Raw genomic sequence first — 17,276 nt, 5'->3', positions numbered from 1 at the left:
TATAAGTTCAGTTATAATAAATCACTCGAGGAAGATACACGTGTTTCATTACCCCCGCAACCCGCACTCTACATGGCGATCCTGCCATGCGCGAGCGCCGCGGTGTAAGTTGCCGGGTGTCGCGTATCGGGCGAATTATGCAATTCAGCGGATTCCTGTGTGCCTCAGTGCTCTAAGTTAGAGCATTTATAATATTGAAGTAATGAAACTGGGGATAACGCAAGGAACATTCTCCATAACTAATCACATACGTCGCTTCAGAAATGGGCAAAAGTTACTCTAAAACTGGAGACAAGGAGGTGATAATTGCACAAAATGCATCTCAAGGAAGTAATTCTGCGGTCGAATCCCATATCCAGATAAATAATATATTATTGGCGACGGCTTTGACAATTTTCGCTGTTATAATTGTCATATTTATATGGAAAAGGCTGAAGGACAGACAAAAGAAATGGATCGAGAAACAAATTGAAGCACAATTTATAAGAAGAATGCGTTTGCGGTTGTCGGGAAAGCGAGAACGTGAAGAAGTAAACGAATCCGTGTAAAAAAAAAAAAAAAAAAAGTGATTTCCGTGTTAGTGAGCCCTAGTGAAAAACATATATCGTATATTAAGTGCTTTCTTTTTGTAATCATTTAGTGAGCAAAAGTAATATAAACATTAAACAACGAACTGTGTTGCGTCATCTACTATCGACATAATAGGAACTATAAGTGTCGGATTAAAAATAATTAATAATTATATTACAATGCCAATGTAATTGTTACTTTTGTCATAATTTTATGTTTCTTGTATCTTACAGCCTAAGTACCTATTTCGGAATGTCACATGGAAAATATATTGGCCGTAATGCATTCATGTAAGGACCAAACTACTAGGTAAATCATTTTTATGTAAGTATGTTTTAATTTCGTTTTATATGGAAAAAGATTTAGAAAGTATTTTTAATGAATTATCTGATATTCAAATTACATTGAGGAAGTTAGGCCCATCTAGAAGGTTACAATATAAAAGTAAAGTTAAGGATAATATATTAAGAGCTAAGGAATTATATTCATCTTATAAAACTATTATTAGTATATTTTCTGAGCGAAAAACCTCGTTAGAATTAGCTGAATACGTTTATGAAGTCTTGAAGGAGAGAATAAACGTTATTTACGATAAGATTCTGTCATATGATTTTCAAGGTAACGTAGAAACAACTACTTCAACCATGGAGAAGTTTGAAATCAAAACTGCAACATCCTTGATACCTGTTATGGATGGTTCAGAAAGTACGACAGAAAAAATCATAGACGCGGTAGAATTATATAGCGATTGCCTAAAGGACACAGACCAAGAAAAAATGTTAATATCTTTTGTTCTGAAAACTAGATTAACTAAAACCGCTAAACTAAAACTAAAATGCAAATATGATGATGTAGCAAGCCTTTTACAAGATTTAAAAACTTATTTACTTACAAAAAAGTCCGCCAATGCAATACTATATCAATTAAATAATTTGAGTCAAAATGATATGTCAATTTGTGATTATGGAAATAAACTATCAGAATTATTTATAGACCTCACTATTGCACAGGCTAACGGTAACGAAAAGACCTGCGAAATACTGAGACCTATAAACGAAAAAATTGCTATTAAAAGATTCTCTGATGGATTAAGAAATAAACGCTTGAGCACTATCATTTCAGCGCGGAACTTTTCCGAGTTGAAAGATGCGGTGCGTGCGGCGGAGGACGAGGAGCTGGGGCAGCCCTCGACTTCCGGAGGTATTTTCAGCGCCAGGGGTAAGTCAAACAAGAGATATAATAATAATTTCACTAGAAGAGGGCAGAATAATTATTATAATAAAGGTTTCAATTACCGTGGCAATTCTCGAGGTCAAGTTTATAATAATAATTATTATTATCGGCAAAATTATAATGGCAATCCCCGTGGTGGATATATACGCGGAAGAGGTAATAATTTTCCAAAATTTGGCAATAATGATAATGCTTCAGGATATTATCGTGGTAGAGGTAGTCGAGGTAGGAACAACCAACTCAAAATTTTCTCAGCCGAAGGGAGCGAGAACCGTCAAGCAAATAACGAAGAAATAGAGACCAAAAACCAGTTTTTTCGGTCCTAAATGTTATAACATTTTAACCTGCAATAAAAATGTTAGGTACGTCCATTTCGACATAAACAATTCCAAGTATTCGTGGTTACTTGATACCGGCGCGTCCATTTCTGCTGTTTCTAAGAACGCCTTATTAGAACATACTACTTTGTATGAAGACAACATTATAATAAATGGTATCGGTGGAAAAATATGCTCAAAAGGATATGTTTATCTTACTTTGCGTACTCAAAATAGTAGATTTAATCATAAATTTTATTTGTTCGATCATTTACCGTGTAAATCAGATGGAATCCTCGGTTTAGATTTCTTATCGAAATTTAATTCACATATTAATCTAGAAAACGATACATTAACTCTACATAACCAATGCAAAAATATTATACCACTATATGCGTCACCTACTACTTCACATAACTACTTAACTATTCCTGCGAGAAGCGAGTCCATTCACTACATACCAATTATGAATAATAAATTAAATAATGACTGTGTTGTTTTACCACAACAATTACAAGAGGGTCTATTTTTAGCAGCTTTAATAGTGAAGCCAGTAAATAACGTTATTCCCATTAAAATATTAAATACTCAAGAAGAATCAATTACTATACCGACCTTTCAACCAGACCTACACTCGTTAAACGATTACCAAATATGTCAGTTTAATAAATGTAAATCAAACGCAGAGAGAGCTAATATTTTGTTAGAATTATTAAAATTGGATCACTTACATCCTACCGAGCGTGAGACTATACAAGCAATTTGTACTAAATACAATGATATCTTTCACTTACCGGGTGATAAGCTTACAACTACTAATTCATATGAACATAATATTTATTTAAAACCGAATGCTAGCCCCGTTTATACAAAACCATACAGGTTACCACATAGTCAAAAACCTGAAATAAATAAGCAAATTGAGAAAATGTTACAGGATGATATTATAGAAGAAGCTCAAAGTGAGTGGTCTAGCCCCATTTTACTTGTTCCTAAAAAGTCAAATGATGATAGCAAAAAGTGGAGATTAGTGATAGATTACCGTAAATTAAATGAAGTTATACAAGATGATAAATTTCCGCTACCGAATATCACTGATATCTTAGAGTCCCTTGCTGGTGCCGTGTATTTTTCCCATTTAGACCTTAGTCAATCTTATTACCAAACGACCTTGAACCCCGAATCACGTAAGATTACTGCCTTTACAACCAATACTGGACAATACCAGATGAAACGAATGCCAATGGGTCTTAAAACCAGTCCAAGTTCTTTTTCAAGGTTAATGACTATAGCCATGTCAGGTCTAACGTATGAGAAATGTTTTGTTTATCTTGATGACCTTGTAATTTTTGGACGTAATTTAGAAGGTCATAATAAAAATTTAATAGATGTTTTTGAGAGACTTAGAAAAGTTAACTTAAAATTAAATCCCATCAAATGTAATTTTTTGAAAAAGGAATTATTATATTTAGGACACACAGTGTCAGCAGATGGAATTAGTCCAGATAAAACTAAAATAAAAATTGTTGAAAATTACCCAACACCAAAAAATACAGAAGAAGTAAAACGTTTTGTTGCATTTTGTAACTATTACCGAAAATTTATAAAGAATTTCGCGGAAATAACTATCCCTTTAAATAATTTGTGTCGTAAAGATGTCCCTTTTATATGGTCTGAACAATGCGAAAACTCGTTTAAAATCATGAAAAAAGCGTTAGTATCACCCCCCATTTTACAATATCCAGACTTTTCAGACGAAAACGAGTTCATCTTACAAACTGATGCTTCTGGCATTGCAGTAGGAGCAGTACTTTGCAATAAAGATAAAAGACCAGTCGCTTATGCAAGTCGGCCTTTAAACAAAGCTGAAAAAAATTACCCAACTATACAAAAAGAATTACTTGCGATAGTGTGGGGAGTTAAATATTTTAGGCCGTATCTCTTAGGTAAAAAGTTCACAATCATGACGGACCATAAACCATTATTGTATTTATTCGGAATTAAAGATCCATCGAGTAGATTATTAAAATTTAGGTTAACATTAGAAGAATATGATTTTAACGTTGTGTATATTAAAGGTAAAGAAAACGCCGTAGCAGACGCGTTGTCTAGAATTACAATAAACTCCAACGAATTGAAATGTATCAACGATAAAATAATTAACGTAATGACTAGAGCACAGAAAAAGAAACTAGAAGAAGTTAAAGAAAAGAGTGACACTCCAACTACCAATAATGACACAGACTATCGGCCTGATCAACCGAGAATCGTGGAATTATTGCGAGTTCCGAGTGGTGCGGTAGAGATGATTTTAATAGAAGGAAAAAAGTTAAATATGATTCGAAATCGAATGGGTATAGATGTAGAAACCGAGTGTTTTGCTTTCTCCCAAAATAAGAAAATTTTATACATTAATCTTGATTTCAAAGCACAATACACGCGAGCCGTTTTTGTGAAGAAATTAAGTGAATTAAGTAAAAATATTAATGTCGACGAAATATGTATAATAAAAACAAATAATAACGCGTTATTTATAAAAGAACTAATAGAAGAAATTAAAAGTAAAGATATATGGACCGGTCCACGGATATGTATATTACGAGGTGTAGAAAGAATTGATAATGAAAATGATAAACAATTTATTATTAATGACTATCACTTACTGCCCACTAGTGGCCACGCAGGCATTCGTAGAATGATAAATAATATTAAGAAAAAATATTTCTGGCCAGAAATGGAAAAAGACATAAGAGATTTTGTAACTAAATGCGAAAAATGTCAAAAATCTAAGTATTCCCGAAATACCAAAGAGCCGATGGTTATAACAACCACAGCCTCGTTTGCTTTCGAGAAAGTATTTTTAGACTTAGTTGGTCCTTTGGATCAAGATGTAGACGGTAATAATTATATACTTACGTTACAGTGTGAATTAAGTAAGTTTGTTGAGGCTTATCCTCTTAAAAATAAGGAAACGGTCACCGTTGCTAGAGCATTTGTTAATCAATTTATTTTAAGGTTCGGAATCCCAAAAATTATAGCAACAGATAGAGGCACTGAGTTTATGTCATCTACTATGATAGAGGTCTGTAAACTTTTAGAAATTGAAAAATTAAACTCAACCTCCTACCATCACGAGTCGATTGGTTCACTCGAAAATGCACATAAACATTTAGGTTCATTCTTAAGAATACAATGCAATAATTACCCTGAAACGTGGAGCCATTGGCTACCCTTTTGGTGTTTTAATTTTAATAATACTGTACATTCCTCTACAAAATATACCCCGTATGAATTAGTTTTTGGAAAACCAAGTGATATTCCGAGTAGACTAAGTACTAGCATAGAACCTTTATATAACCCAGATAATTATAGTTTAGAATTAAGATATCGTTTGCAAGTAGCACATAGAGACGCACAAAACAATTTGTTAAAAAGTAAACAAGTGCGAAAATCTGTATATGATAAAAACATAAATCAAGTCCGATATAAGAAAGGTGATTTAATATTGTTAAAAAATGAAACTGCAAATAAATTAGATACTTTGTATAATGGTCCATTTATTGTTATTGAAGATAAGGAACCTAATGTTATAATTTTTAAGAACAATAAAGAAGAAAAAAATCCAAAAGTGCACGCCTCATAATTTTTTTTAATAAATATTTATTAATTATTATTTTTCTTTATTTAATAACAATTAAACCACATCGAATCAGACCCTGAAAAATGAAAGGGTTCTATTCCTGAGCATACTCAAGCGTAAGAGAAAAAAAAAGACTCGATTAGTAAAGTATTTCGGTCGCTATCGTGTTAACAAGAAAAAGGATCCGCACATACAGACACACGGACGTCCAAGACAGAACTTTTTTAAACTGTTTTTTAACTAGTTTAAATAACAAAAATGACATCAAAAATATCATGAACGTTAAAAATAGTGTTTTTTCTTAATATGTGTGTGTATGTATTATCTTACAAGTGCAATGTATGATACATAAAGACATTTTAAGTTTGAAAAATCAGATGTTTTGCGCGAAGCGACAGTAGTACCCACCTCAACGCTTCGCTTATGAGGCGTGCAAAATTGTACACAAAAATCGAACAAAATTGTATAAAAATTAGGAATTTTCTTTTAATTTGTTTCTTACTTAACAAAAAAAAAATTAGTATAACAATTTTTTTTTTATCTCCTACCCCTGTGGTGTAGTGTATTAGATATAAGCTTCTTGTCTTGTACTGTAGTGTATTATAAGTTCAGTTATAATAAATCACTCGAGGAAGATACACGTGTTTCATTACCCCCGCAACCCGCACTCTACACCATGACTGAGGCCTATGTCCAGCAGTGGACAAGCATGGGCTGATATATTATGTAGTTAGATATAAGTTACATATTATGTAATATTGACATGATTTTAAAAGAGCAACTATGGAGTTTCTTGCCGATTCTTCTCCATAGATACTGCTTTCCGAATCGGTGGTAAATGTTAAAAATACTTGTGTAATGACGATTTGAAAGTGCCACTAAATAGTAGTCTAATTGAATAAATGAATGTTTGAGTTTGAGTTTGATAATAATGATGATGATGTGTTTAGAAGAGTAGTGTTTTCTTTTTGTCTCAATTGTTTTTTATAAGCTTTCTTTATATAAAAGATTAGGTATCCTTGAGGTAATCTCCTGGCCTACAAACTCCCAACTTTTTATTGTAAAATTATGGTCATTTATCCATCCATATTTTGATCAGTAAGATTATAGGCACTTCTTACAAGTTTTTAACCAAATAAATACCCAAATTACAGTACAAACATCAGAACAACTAGCGGAGCTATTCGACAAGGATAAGCGTACATCATCAAGTGATGCGCCAGAAATGATGATAAACGGTACGGACAAAGATAGGAGAGATTCCGAACCGGTGGTCGGACAGAAGATCATACACCAGGCTGAGTTGGAATCGCAGTTGTTTAAGGTTAGTTTTTAGGGACACTGTATGACTTTTTTTTAAGTTGGAAAAAATATTTTTTTTGAGCAAAAAAATAAACACTTGTTTTTCTTTTTGTATCCTTATAGAATGAAAAGGTTGAAATGGTTATAAGAACAGAGACATTGCAAGAATAATAATTGTAATCCTGAATCTTTTCTGCGAGTAGATAAAATGTGTTTTGTTTTTCTCCAACGTTTGGCGGCATATTTATGAATAATTCACATAATTATTTTAATCTGAATAAAATTTGTGGGCATGTGTGTAGCATTGAGTATGCTCTTAAACAACGCGTGCTTGATTTTACTCCCCAATAATTGTGTCAAACAAAAACACCTTATTTCTGTACTTTCCAATTTCCATCTAAAAGGCTAATTATTTGCAGTACGAAGGTACATTCGCGGAATACCTAGAAATGGTAACCCAACTCGGTCACGTGGTACTATTATCAGCTGCGTTTCCACTAGCGGCATTATGTGCGCTATTAAATAACGCGTGTGAAATACTACTAGCCAATTACAATATCCACAAAATACTGCAGTTTCTATACTTTATATCTAAAAGCCTAATTATTTCCTTAAAATATTGATATAATCTTTCCTACCAGGTTGCCTGGGAGAGATTTCTGCGTTTTGAACAAAATTTGTATATAACTTATAAATAAGATTTGTTTCTTTCTTGCCCAATAAAACATAATAAATATTTTCAGTACGAAGGCACATTTGCGGAATACCTAGAGATGCTAACCCAACTCGGTCACGTGGTATTATTTTCCGCTGCATTTCCACTAGCGGCATTATGTGCGCTATTAAACAACGCGTGTGAAATACGAGCGGATGCGTTCAAACTGTGTCACGTTGCTCAGAGACCGTTTGGCGAACGTGTTAGTAGTATTGGCAGTTGGCAGGTTAGTGAAACACATACAGGTTATAAATTTATAAAGAATAGAAAAAAAATCGATAACGAGGCGGGACTCGAACCCGCATCCTTTCGCGCCATTCCGGATGCCTGACCAACTCAGCCACTCGTGGCCCGCCAGAGCGATCGAATTTATTCTGCTCTTTATAAATTTATATTTATAAAGCATTTGAATGCCATAAAACTAAAAATATCAAACACATGTGCAGAAACACAAACAAATATAGACTATACTTACACAGAAAGATACGTATACTTATGTTGTTAGCTCGTAGGTCAGTGTAACACAGACACGCACACAGATGCACTCATACACACAAACATACTCAGAAACGTATACGTACGCAAAGTAAAGTGCATACTGATACATTCAACACTGATCATAAATTGTATTGGATAGAGCAAATATAATTGACGTGATAATGACTTTTAAGTGCATAATGCTTCAGATCTTTCTTTTTACAGTCATTATAAGTAAGGAAAATAGAAAAATAGCTTCTGTCGTACATCCAAAAGGCTTTATACGTTTTTAAGCTATTGCATAGCTTCTATCGCGGGCCTTGAGTGTGGGGACCGAATCCAGAAATTCCGTAACGAAAAACCTCACGCTCACGCTACATTTATTGAGGACCGATGACAATACACTAATTTGATAAAATTTTCTATTTTTTAGTTCGGTTTTCTATAAAAAGCGTGTTTTTTAGTTTTTTTTACCCGACTACGGCAAAGCAAAAGGAGGGTTATGATTTTGACAGGCTATGTATGTATGTATGTATGTATGTATGTATGTATGTTCATCTGTTCCCTCGTAACTTCTAAACTACTTATCAGAATTCGACAAATGACATATCATTAGAAGCGTCTTAATTGTCTGCTGGTTATAGGCTATATGGGGTTTCACAAAATCTAATGTGGCGCCCTCTAGCGGACAAAACATACAGAGTAAAAAAATAAAGTTAAGATAAATATGCCGTGTTTGGTATCATTTGAAAGCTTTTTACTTGCACATTTTGAATATATATATATTACTAGCATTTGCTTGTGACTTTACCTGTATTCATGGGCTGATTGCATATAATTCACATCTTTTCGTTCATAGCTTCTTTATTAGTTCATCAATTTAACTTTTGTTTTATACTTTTTCAGCGTCGTTTTTTGTCGTAGTTGGGTTTTAGTTGTTTTACTTTTTATCTTGTTAACTATTATTATTATCCCACAGCACGCTATGGAAGCAATGGTAGCTGTATCAGTGCTAGTGAACTGTGCGTTAATCGGTCTCTCTGGACCTGCGCACCGGCTGTTACCGGACGCTACACCGGCGCAAACTGTACTACTTGTTGTCGCTTTGGAGGTATTTATTATATTATTTTATACTCCATCGCACACACAAAAGTGAAATATAGAAAAAACATAAAATATGAGAGGTTGGAGGAATGCGGGTAGTTGAAGATTCACGTGAAGTTTGAGTTATGGGTAGTTTGTTTTGGTGGGTAGTTAAAATCTCTAAGTGTGGATTGGCGATTTTGATTCGGTTAATGAGACATGTAACGACCTGATGATCATAGTTTTAATTATCGAGTAGTTAGTCTCCTTAAAATTGTCATATTTTCTATTACAATTGTAAAATATAATAAAGGTTTGTTTTAAAGAAGTCGGTCTATTGAGTGTAGTTTTCAAAATTTTACGTTGTTAAGCCCTTGGTGTTATTCATCTTATTTCACTTAGGGCTGATTTTTCAATCCTTGGTTAATACTTATTCGTCGAATAATGTATAAAACTACCATTTTAAAAACGTATTCTAATTGCCCGTATTTGACAGTTTACGTGACATTTCAATATTATCGTGTAATACTTTATTGGACGGATAAGTTTTATCCAAGGATTGAAAAATCAGCCCTTAATATATTATGTTTATATCTTTCAGCACGTAGTATTAGTGACTGTATTAGCACTACGAATGGCTATACCAGAGATCCCGGCGTGGCTTGCAACTGAAATGGCCAAAGTTGAGTTCCAACGACGGGAGGCTATTAATGCTGCGCACGCGCCGCTTTTGGTGAGATTTTGTTAATTTTGTAGGTTAGAGGTTTACTTAATTTTGATTCGTGTTTTTTATGTGTTTGTATTTAAATTATGTAGGGGATGTTTTAAAATATATAGTAGAAAATATATTTTTTATAGAAATGTGTTTCATGTGAGAATTTTTCTTCGTAGTCGTATAATATTGTTTGTTTTGTTTTTTGGTTATTAAATTAGGATTGTCTTGTTGGTACCGTGATTAATATTTACGAATAAAAGGTCCTAATTTTAAACCAAAAGGATTAATAATACCAAGTCAAGCATATATTGACCTACATCTTGTTCAGGAAAGGAAATCAAATCGGTCAAATATTTGTTTATTGATCTAAATCTGATCAGACAGATATTAATATGTATGTTGTCTCAATGTGTGATAATATCTCTGTGTCAATTAAAATTGGCAGCACAAAACGTCAAAATTCTCAGTCATTTATTAATTCAACTACACTTTTAGAAGCGCATTTTTACTAAACACATAGATAATCAACTTTCAATATTATAATTTCCAGTCGGAATGCACAAGTCAAGACGACATACGAACATCAACACGTAACTCGCCTCACAGCGTGACACCTTGCACGCCGAAAACGGACAAAATCGAAAAGTTCGACAGAATGGACAAATTTGACAAGTTCGACAAGTTTGACAAGTCTGACAAATCGGAAAAATCCGAGAAAAGTGACAAGCAGGATAAGAAGAAGATTAATATCGGCAAGATACCCGAAATACCGCCTTTTAGGTGAGTCAATGTTTGATGTTTCTGTGATGGTTATGTTAGGAATGTGTGTGTTTAAGCTGCGTCAGAATATAAGCTTTATTAATATAGTATTAAAGTTCAAAATTGTTATTTTAGTGAAAATATTTTTTTTTCTTTTATATTGGGAAATTGAAGTGGAAGTTTAGTTTATGGATTTTGGATAAACAAAATTGAATATGTAATTAAAGGAATAAGTTTTAAAATATGTTCGGTCGAATCACAAAATCGGTTCAATTATTTTATAAGCTCGCTGCTGAACACCTTGCTAAAAATATACACCTAGATGTATGTAATTTAGAATAGATTTTTATAAAAATAAAGTATTATACATACATTTTTTTCTGACGTGGCGATAGTATGTTAACAGCATAATAATTGTGTTTAGTAGCAGAATGATAACATGCTTTTAGGATTGCTTTTGAATGATTTGTTATAATAACATAGGAATGTCATTTAAGATAGAGAAAAATAAGAAAATCTAATATGTAGTATTAAATATATTATCATTAGTATTTCACAAAAAAACACACACAAAAATTTATTTAGGAAGCTCTATGGATTCTGTATTCGGTCTTTTGAAATATAAAAAATGCGTCAAATGTTAAAATACAAATGTTTCACAATATAGTCTTCAATACTAGCAGAATGAAAATACAATAGAGCAAAATGCTTGCACAACAACACAGATAGTTGTGAAAAATGTGTCATTTCACATGCATGAAGAATAAAAGCTACAACAATATTGCCATATTAAAAAAATATAATTATACAAAAAAATGTATTTATTTATTGGCAATATTATTGTATCTTCATCATAAATTGTAGTGATACAGTGCTATGAAAAATCTATAGTAATAACAATCTTCTTTTAACATGAATCAGATTAGTTTTGAACTTTATTTCTATGGCTATAAGAGTTATTTTTCTTTAAAAAATGTTAAAAGAAGATTTGAGTTTCATGGCGCTAATATAGATTATAAATTAGTTTCATTGTTTTGTTTTCAGTTAATTTGACACATATCGTGGATGGGTGTGTAGTTATCGAGATATATACGTTCAAATTGTCAGTATTTCATTGTATGCTTTAATAACATTGTTCTGTTTTTTTTATATTAATTTGCGAATAAATTTAAATCACTATTTTGATGTTTTTCTTTACCTCGATGTATTGGTAGACTTTGAACTGTGGATTTTGTGTTGTATATATAAATGTTGAAGGCGTACGCAGGTAAATTTTATTCTTATAGACATGCCATATTTATTCCTTCATTAATCACACTATCAATAGTAAAAGTTAACTTTTGAATCCTAATCCTCTTAGTAGACCTTGATTTAATGCAACAAAAATGCTAATCATTTCTTCAAACAGGCATCATTCTATTTTTTATCATTTTTTTTTAAATATTATTCCATGCAATGTACATATAAAACAATTCTTTAACTTTTACACAAGCACATGGTTGAATTTTCCATATAATATCATATAAGGCCACTTTGGCTAAAACTGCTTGCATCTATGTCTAAACTGAGCACAAAACTCGTACCATCTATCAAAATATTATTTGCACAGTCATTGGTATAAAATTTAATATAGTGTAAGTCAAAGTTTTGAATAAATCTTGCAAGATATTAAACTGGACATTTTTTAGTATTATTAGCTGACCATTCAGTTTTGATAAAAAAGACGTTGGCCAGTTCTCGGACCCCTATCCATAATGCACAAAAAATCGGGTAAAATTAGTCCAGCCGTACGTAGGAATTTCGTAACAAACACTCAAAATCAAGGTGTTGAAAAGCCCTAGTACTGTTCAGCGATATTTCAAAAATTAGTAATTTTATACCAATGTCTAATAACTTTCCATCCACACTCCGCTATCTTTGCTAACGATAAGGTATCTATACATAAAGGTGGGCTAAAGGGTTGAAATTTCCAGGCCTAAAGCGGCGTCCATAACAGATCCAGGTGTCACGGGATCGCTGCAAATGCTGCAAGATGTTAGTCCCACGAAACCTATACTGCGAAAGGTAAATAATTTCTGATTAGTGTTTACTTGAAAGTTTTTGACAAGTTGCCTTTGCTAAAATTGATATATTATAATAAAAAATGTAGTTGATATTTTATCTTCAGTATAATTACCAGGATATGCATTGGAAATACAATTACACTTAATTGAACATTAAATAAAACATTCTTGATTTGATCTTATAAATTTTAATAAAACAAGTAATAAATAGTGCAAGGGTGTAGAAAAAAATACTATCTCAGAACCTTTGCTTTACAGAAGGAACAGTCATATGTTAAATTGCAATATTTAATATCAATCCCACATCTATCTAGACTAGAGTTGATTGTTCCTTGTACATCGCTTTCTGATATAAATGTGTAAGAACGAGAAAGCGATCAAATTTAGTTAATTTGCGATTTAAATTTATACTAAAATCTTAAGGTGATATTAATAAACTTAACCCTATTAATAAATATTTTCAGGAAGGTGCAGGAGCACCCTTATCCCTTCTCGGCGTGCGAGGGTTAAGGGATGAACCCTTACACAGATCGGCACACTGCATACCACACCCCACTCAACATAGACCACTTGTTAACCCTACTTTACAGGTATTTGGCACTTTTTGAAGCTTAGTTATGTGTAGTTTATTGTTTACTTCATATCATTATCATCAGCCCATATACGTTCCCACTGCTGGGACACAGGCCTCCTATGAGGGTACAGGCCATAATCCACGCTGGTCAAGTGCGGGTTGGCGGTTGACACATGTCGTCGAACTTTTGATTTTTTTGACATGCCGGTTTCTTCACCATGTTTTACTTCACCGTTTGAGCAGTGGTAATGTTATAAACACTTCATATATAGGTCTAAATAAAAAACCTTGTTTTTAAAAACAAGCTTTTATTTAAGTGACTTACTGCGCTATATTGGTATAGGACGACATCATTTATTGGGTTATTTTTGGCAAACCATTTTATTTATTTGACACATATTATAGAAGTGCATTTAAAACAATTGCTCCGCCATCTTGAATATGTCGAAAATCGTCATGTTGTATTAAGAATAACGTCACACGTCGTTAATTAGGCATTGTCATCCTATCTGAATGTGTACATACAAAATTTCGGTCTATCATACATACTTTAATAAAAAGCTTGTAATATTTACATTTGAAGAATTTTCGATGGTTATTAATAATGCTTAAAATTTTAACTGCGAGATTTTGTCATACCTCACTAAGCATATTCCACTTGTTAACCCACCGTTTACTTTTTTGGTAAATAATGACATTATTTATGTTTTTATCTCATGTCATTTGTGAATACACGCAATTATTAGCTTCGCCAGTATGTTTGTAACCGACTAATTTGTATATATATGTATATGTATTGTTATATATGTATAGTTTAGATTTTATAAAGAAACACACAATCCCACTTTTATTTACTTGAAAAAGAATAGAAAGAATATATAAGAATAAGAATAAGAATAAGAATATCTTTATTGAAAAAGTAAAATAATACATTTAAAATATACTTTTATACTTTTATTTATTATATATATTATATACTTTTATTTCAATTTTTTATATAAAACTACGTCCAGTTTGGTTACATCATTGTCAGGTACAGTTAACTATATAATATTATAGTTAAGTAATAACTTAAAATATAAACTTTTGGTACGAGAAGTTTCTAGATAATACTTTTCCAGGAATTATCAGGCACTGTGAGTGCGGGGGGATCGGAACCAGATTTGAATGCAGTTCCTTCAACCACATCTATCGACACTAGCGCCACTTCTAGTGAAGATGATAAACCTAAAGACAAGGATAAAAGTAGTAAGTACATCTATATACAGGGTGTAATCGTTAAGTGTGCACAGGCGATTTTTCCGTAAGTATTACAGATAACAAAAAACTTTAAACTGATATCGAAAGTACTTAACCTAATGAGTAAAATGGCGGTAATAAATTTTTAAAAATAAATCGAGAAATATCAAAAAAATTATCTTTAAACCCTCCCATACATTAAGTATGAAATATGAATATCCCATATACCTACATTTAATATGAAAGATTTTAGCTTTCTTTTTCTTTTTTTGGTTTTCATTACTTCGTCTTTAATTACTTCGCAATTTTGAAGTGACATTTTCCACGTTTTTCCGGACATTTTCCGGATATTTTCCGGGAATTTTCCAGGCATTTTCCGGACATTTCCCTGACATAGCCCTGTAAATGTCTGGAAAATCCCCGGAAAATGTCTGGAAAATCCCCGGAAAATGTCTGGAAAATCCCCGGAAAATGCCAGGGAAATGTCCGGAAAATGTCTGGAAAACATCCGGAAAATCCCCGGGAAATGCTTGGATACTCCCCGGAAAAATCCTGGGAAATTCCCGGAAAATAACAGGAAAATGCCTGGGAAATGCTCGGAAAATGCGTGGAAATTTCCGGAAAAACCGTGGAAAATGCCTGGAAAATATCCGGAAAATGCGTGAAAATGTCTGGAAAATATCCGGAAAATGCGTGAAAATGTCCGGGAAAACCGTGGAAAATCCCTGGAAAATGCCTGGAAAATATCCGGAAAATGCGTGAAAATGTCCGGAACATGCGTGAAAATGTCCGGAAATATCCGGAAAATGCCTGGAAAATCCCCGGAAAATTCCTGAGAAATGTCCGGAAAATGTCTGGGAAATGCGTGGAAAATCCCCGGAAAATGCCTGGGAAATTCCCGGAAAATGTCTGGAAAATCCCGGAAAATGCCAGGGAAATGTCTGGAAAATTTCTGGAAAATATCCGGAAAATGCGTGGATATGTCCGGAAAAAGCGTGGAAAATGCCTGGAAAATGCTCGAAAAATCCCCGGCAAATATCCGGAAAATGCGTGAAAATGTCCGGAAAAAGCGTGAGAATGTCCGGAAAATATCCGGAAAATGCCTGGAAAATCCCCGGAAAATTCCTGAGAAATGTCCGGAAAATGTCTGGGAAATGCGTGGAAAATCCCCGGAAAATGCCAGGGAAATGTCCGGAAAATGTCTGGGAAACATCCGGAAAATCCCCGGGAAATACTCGGAAAATCCCCGGAAAATGCCTGGGAAATTCCCGGAAAATGTCTGGAAAATCACGGAAAATAACCGGAAAATGCCAGGGAAATGTCTGGAAAATATCCGGAAAATGCGTGGATATGTCCGGAAAAAGCGTGGAAAATGCCTGGAAAATGCTCGGAAAATCCCCGGAAAATATCCGGAAAATGTGTAAAAATGTCCGGAAAAGCGTGGAAAATGTCACTTCAAATTTGCGAAGTAATTAAAGCAGAAAACCAAAAAAGAAAAAGGAAGCTTAAAATCTTTCATATTAAATGTATATGGGATATTCATATTTCATACTTAATGTATGGGAGGGTTTAAATGGTGTGGTACAATAAATGGTTAAATAATAATAAGTATCCTATTGACATGATTTAAAAGAGCAACTATGGAGTTTCTAGCCGGTTCTTCTACATAGAAACTGTTTTTCTAATCGGTGGTAAATTTAAACTATGATATTATGATGATTCAAAAGTGCTATAAGAAAATTCTGATGTATCTGATAAAGAATCTGAATAAATAAATGTTTGAGTTTCAGTTTATCCTACTTCCTAATAATAATATTATAATTAATGCGAGTTTTGGAGGATGGATAAGATAAGTGAGAGATAAGATTGGTTATCAACAAGCTTTTCCGTTCAAAATTCAAATTATCTATTTGAGGAATTTATTAATTCGCATTTAATCTTTAGTTCGCAGAAATAGCTTATAATGATAAGATCGCCCTCTGTTCATGCTATTACATTGCCATTGAATTTTTTTCCATAGGAATTGTAGTTTTGTCGGAAATCAAGAGAAACCATTTTTTAGCCTTAGAAGCCCCCCCCCCCCCTTTCTCCCACTTCCCGAACTCGGATTGTCTGTAATTTATTTTTCCTTTTATTTTTATCATATTTTCCTCCTTTTCTAATGGGTTTCATCCTACTGCGATTTTTTTTGTTTCAATAATTATCTACCCTGGGGCCTTAGATAAAGTAACAATTAAAAAACGATAACGAAGTTAGAAAAGGCAAAAATGTATGGGATTGACATACGCCGCGTTAGATCACGTGGTCTATCTAATGTCAATCCCTTACATTTTTCCTTTTCTAACTTCGTTATCGTTTTTTAATTGTTACTTTGTCTACGGGCCCTGGTCTATTATCTATCTAGCTCTATGTGTAACTTATCAACACCACACCAGGTCGGTCCCGCGCCCGCGCCGCGCTAGTGAAGCGCGTCCGCTCGGTGGCGGTGTTCTCGCTGGGGCTGCGGCGCGCGCGCGAGGCCGCGCTCGACCGCCACGAGCCGCGCGACGCCGGTGTGAGCCCCGTGAGTGCGCACGGACAGACCGACTG

At 33.6% G+C, this 17,276-nt stretch overlaps 1 protein-coding gene across 3 annotated transcripts in view; it reads left to right on the top strand.

Moving 5' to 3' along the window:
- Positions 1–17,276, top strand: part of LOC149898676 (anoctamin-8-like) — a 34,473-nt gene that overhangs the window by 14,559 nt on the left and 2,638 nt on the right. The window contains exons 15-23 of one of the 3 annotated variants that reach the window (XM_090114950.1): positions 6,915–7,084; positions 7,806–8,003; positions 9,234–9,365; positions 9,939–10,070; positions 10,603–10,832; positions 12,785–12,875; positions 13,339–13,464; positions 14,570–14,696; positions 17,123–17,250. In XM_090114950.1, coding sequence (XP_089971076.1) covers positions 6,915–7,084; positions 7,806–8,003; positions 9,234–9,365; positions 9,939–10,070; positions 10,603–10,832; positions 12,785–12,875; positions 13,339–13,464; positions 14,570–14,696; positions 17,123–17,250 — 1,334 coding nt within the window. Of the gene's footprint in view, positions 1–6,914; positions 7,085–7,805; positions 8,004–9,233; positions 9,366–9,938; positions 10,071–10,602; positions 10,833–11,855; positions 12,175–12,769; positions 12,876–13,338; positions 13,465–14,569; positions 14,697–17,122; positions 17,251–17,276 lie in introns of those variants that run through there. The other 2 variants (XM_090114949.1, XM_090114951.1) reach the window with 2 other exon arrangements.

The sequence above is a fragment of the Colias eurytheme genome, chromosome 22 (genome assembly GCF_061535395.1).
Source record: "Colias eurytheme isolate Ceu_HAF_F1 chromosome 22, ilColEury1 Martin Lab GWU primary, whole genome shotgun sequence".
Classification (NCBI taxonomy): Eukaryota; Metazoa; Arthropoda; class Insecta; order Lepidoptera; family Pieridae; genus Colias; species Colias eurytheme.
The sequence above is the reverse complement of the archived record's forward strand: the minus strand, read 5'-3'. Positions and strand labels throughout refer to the sequence as shown.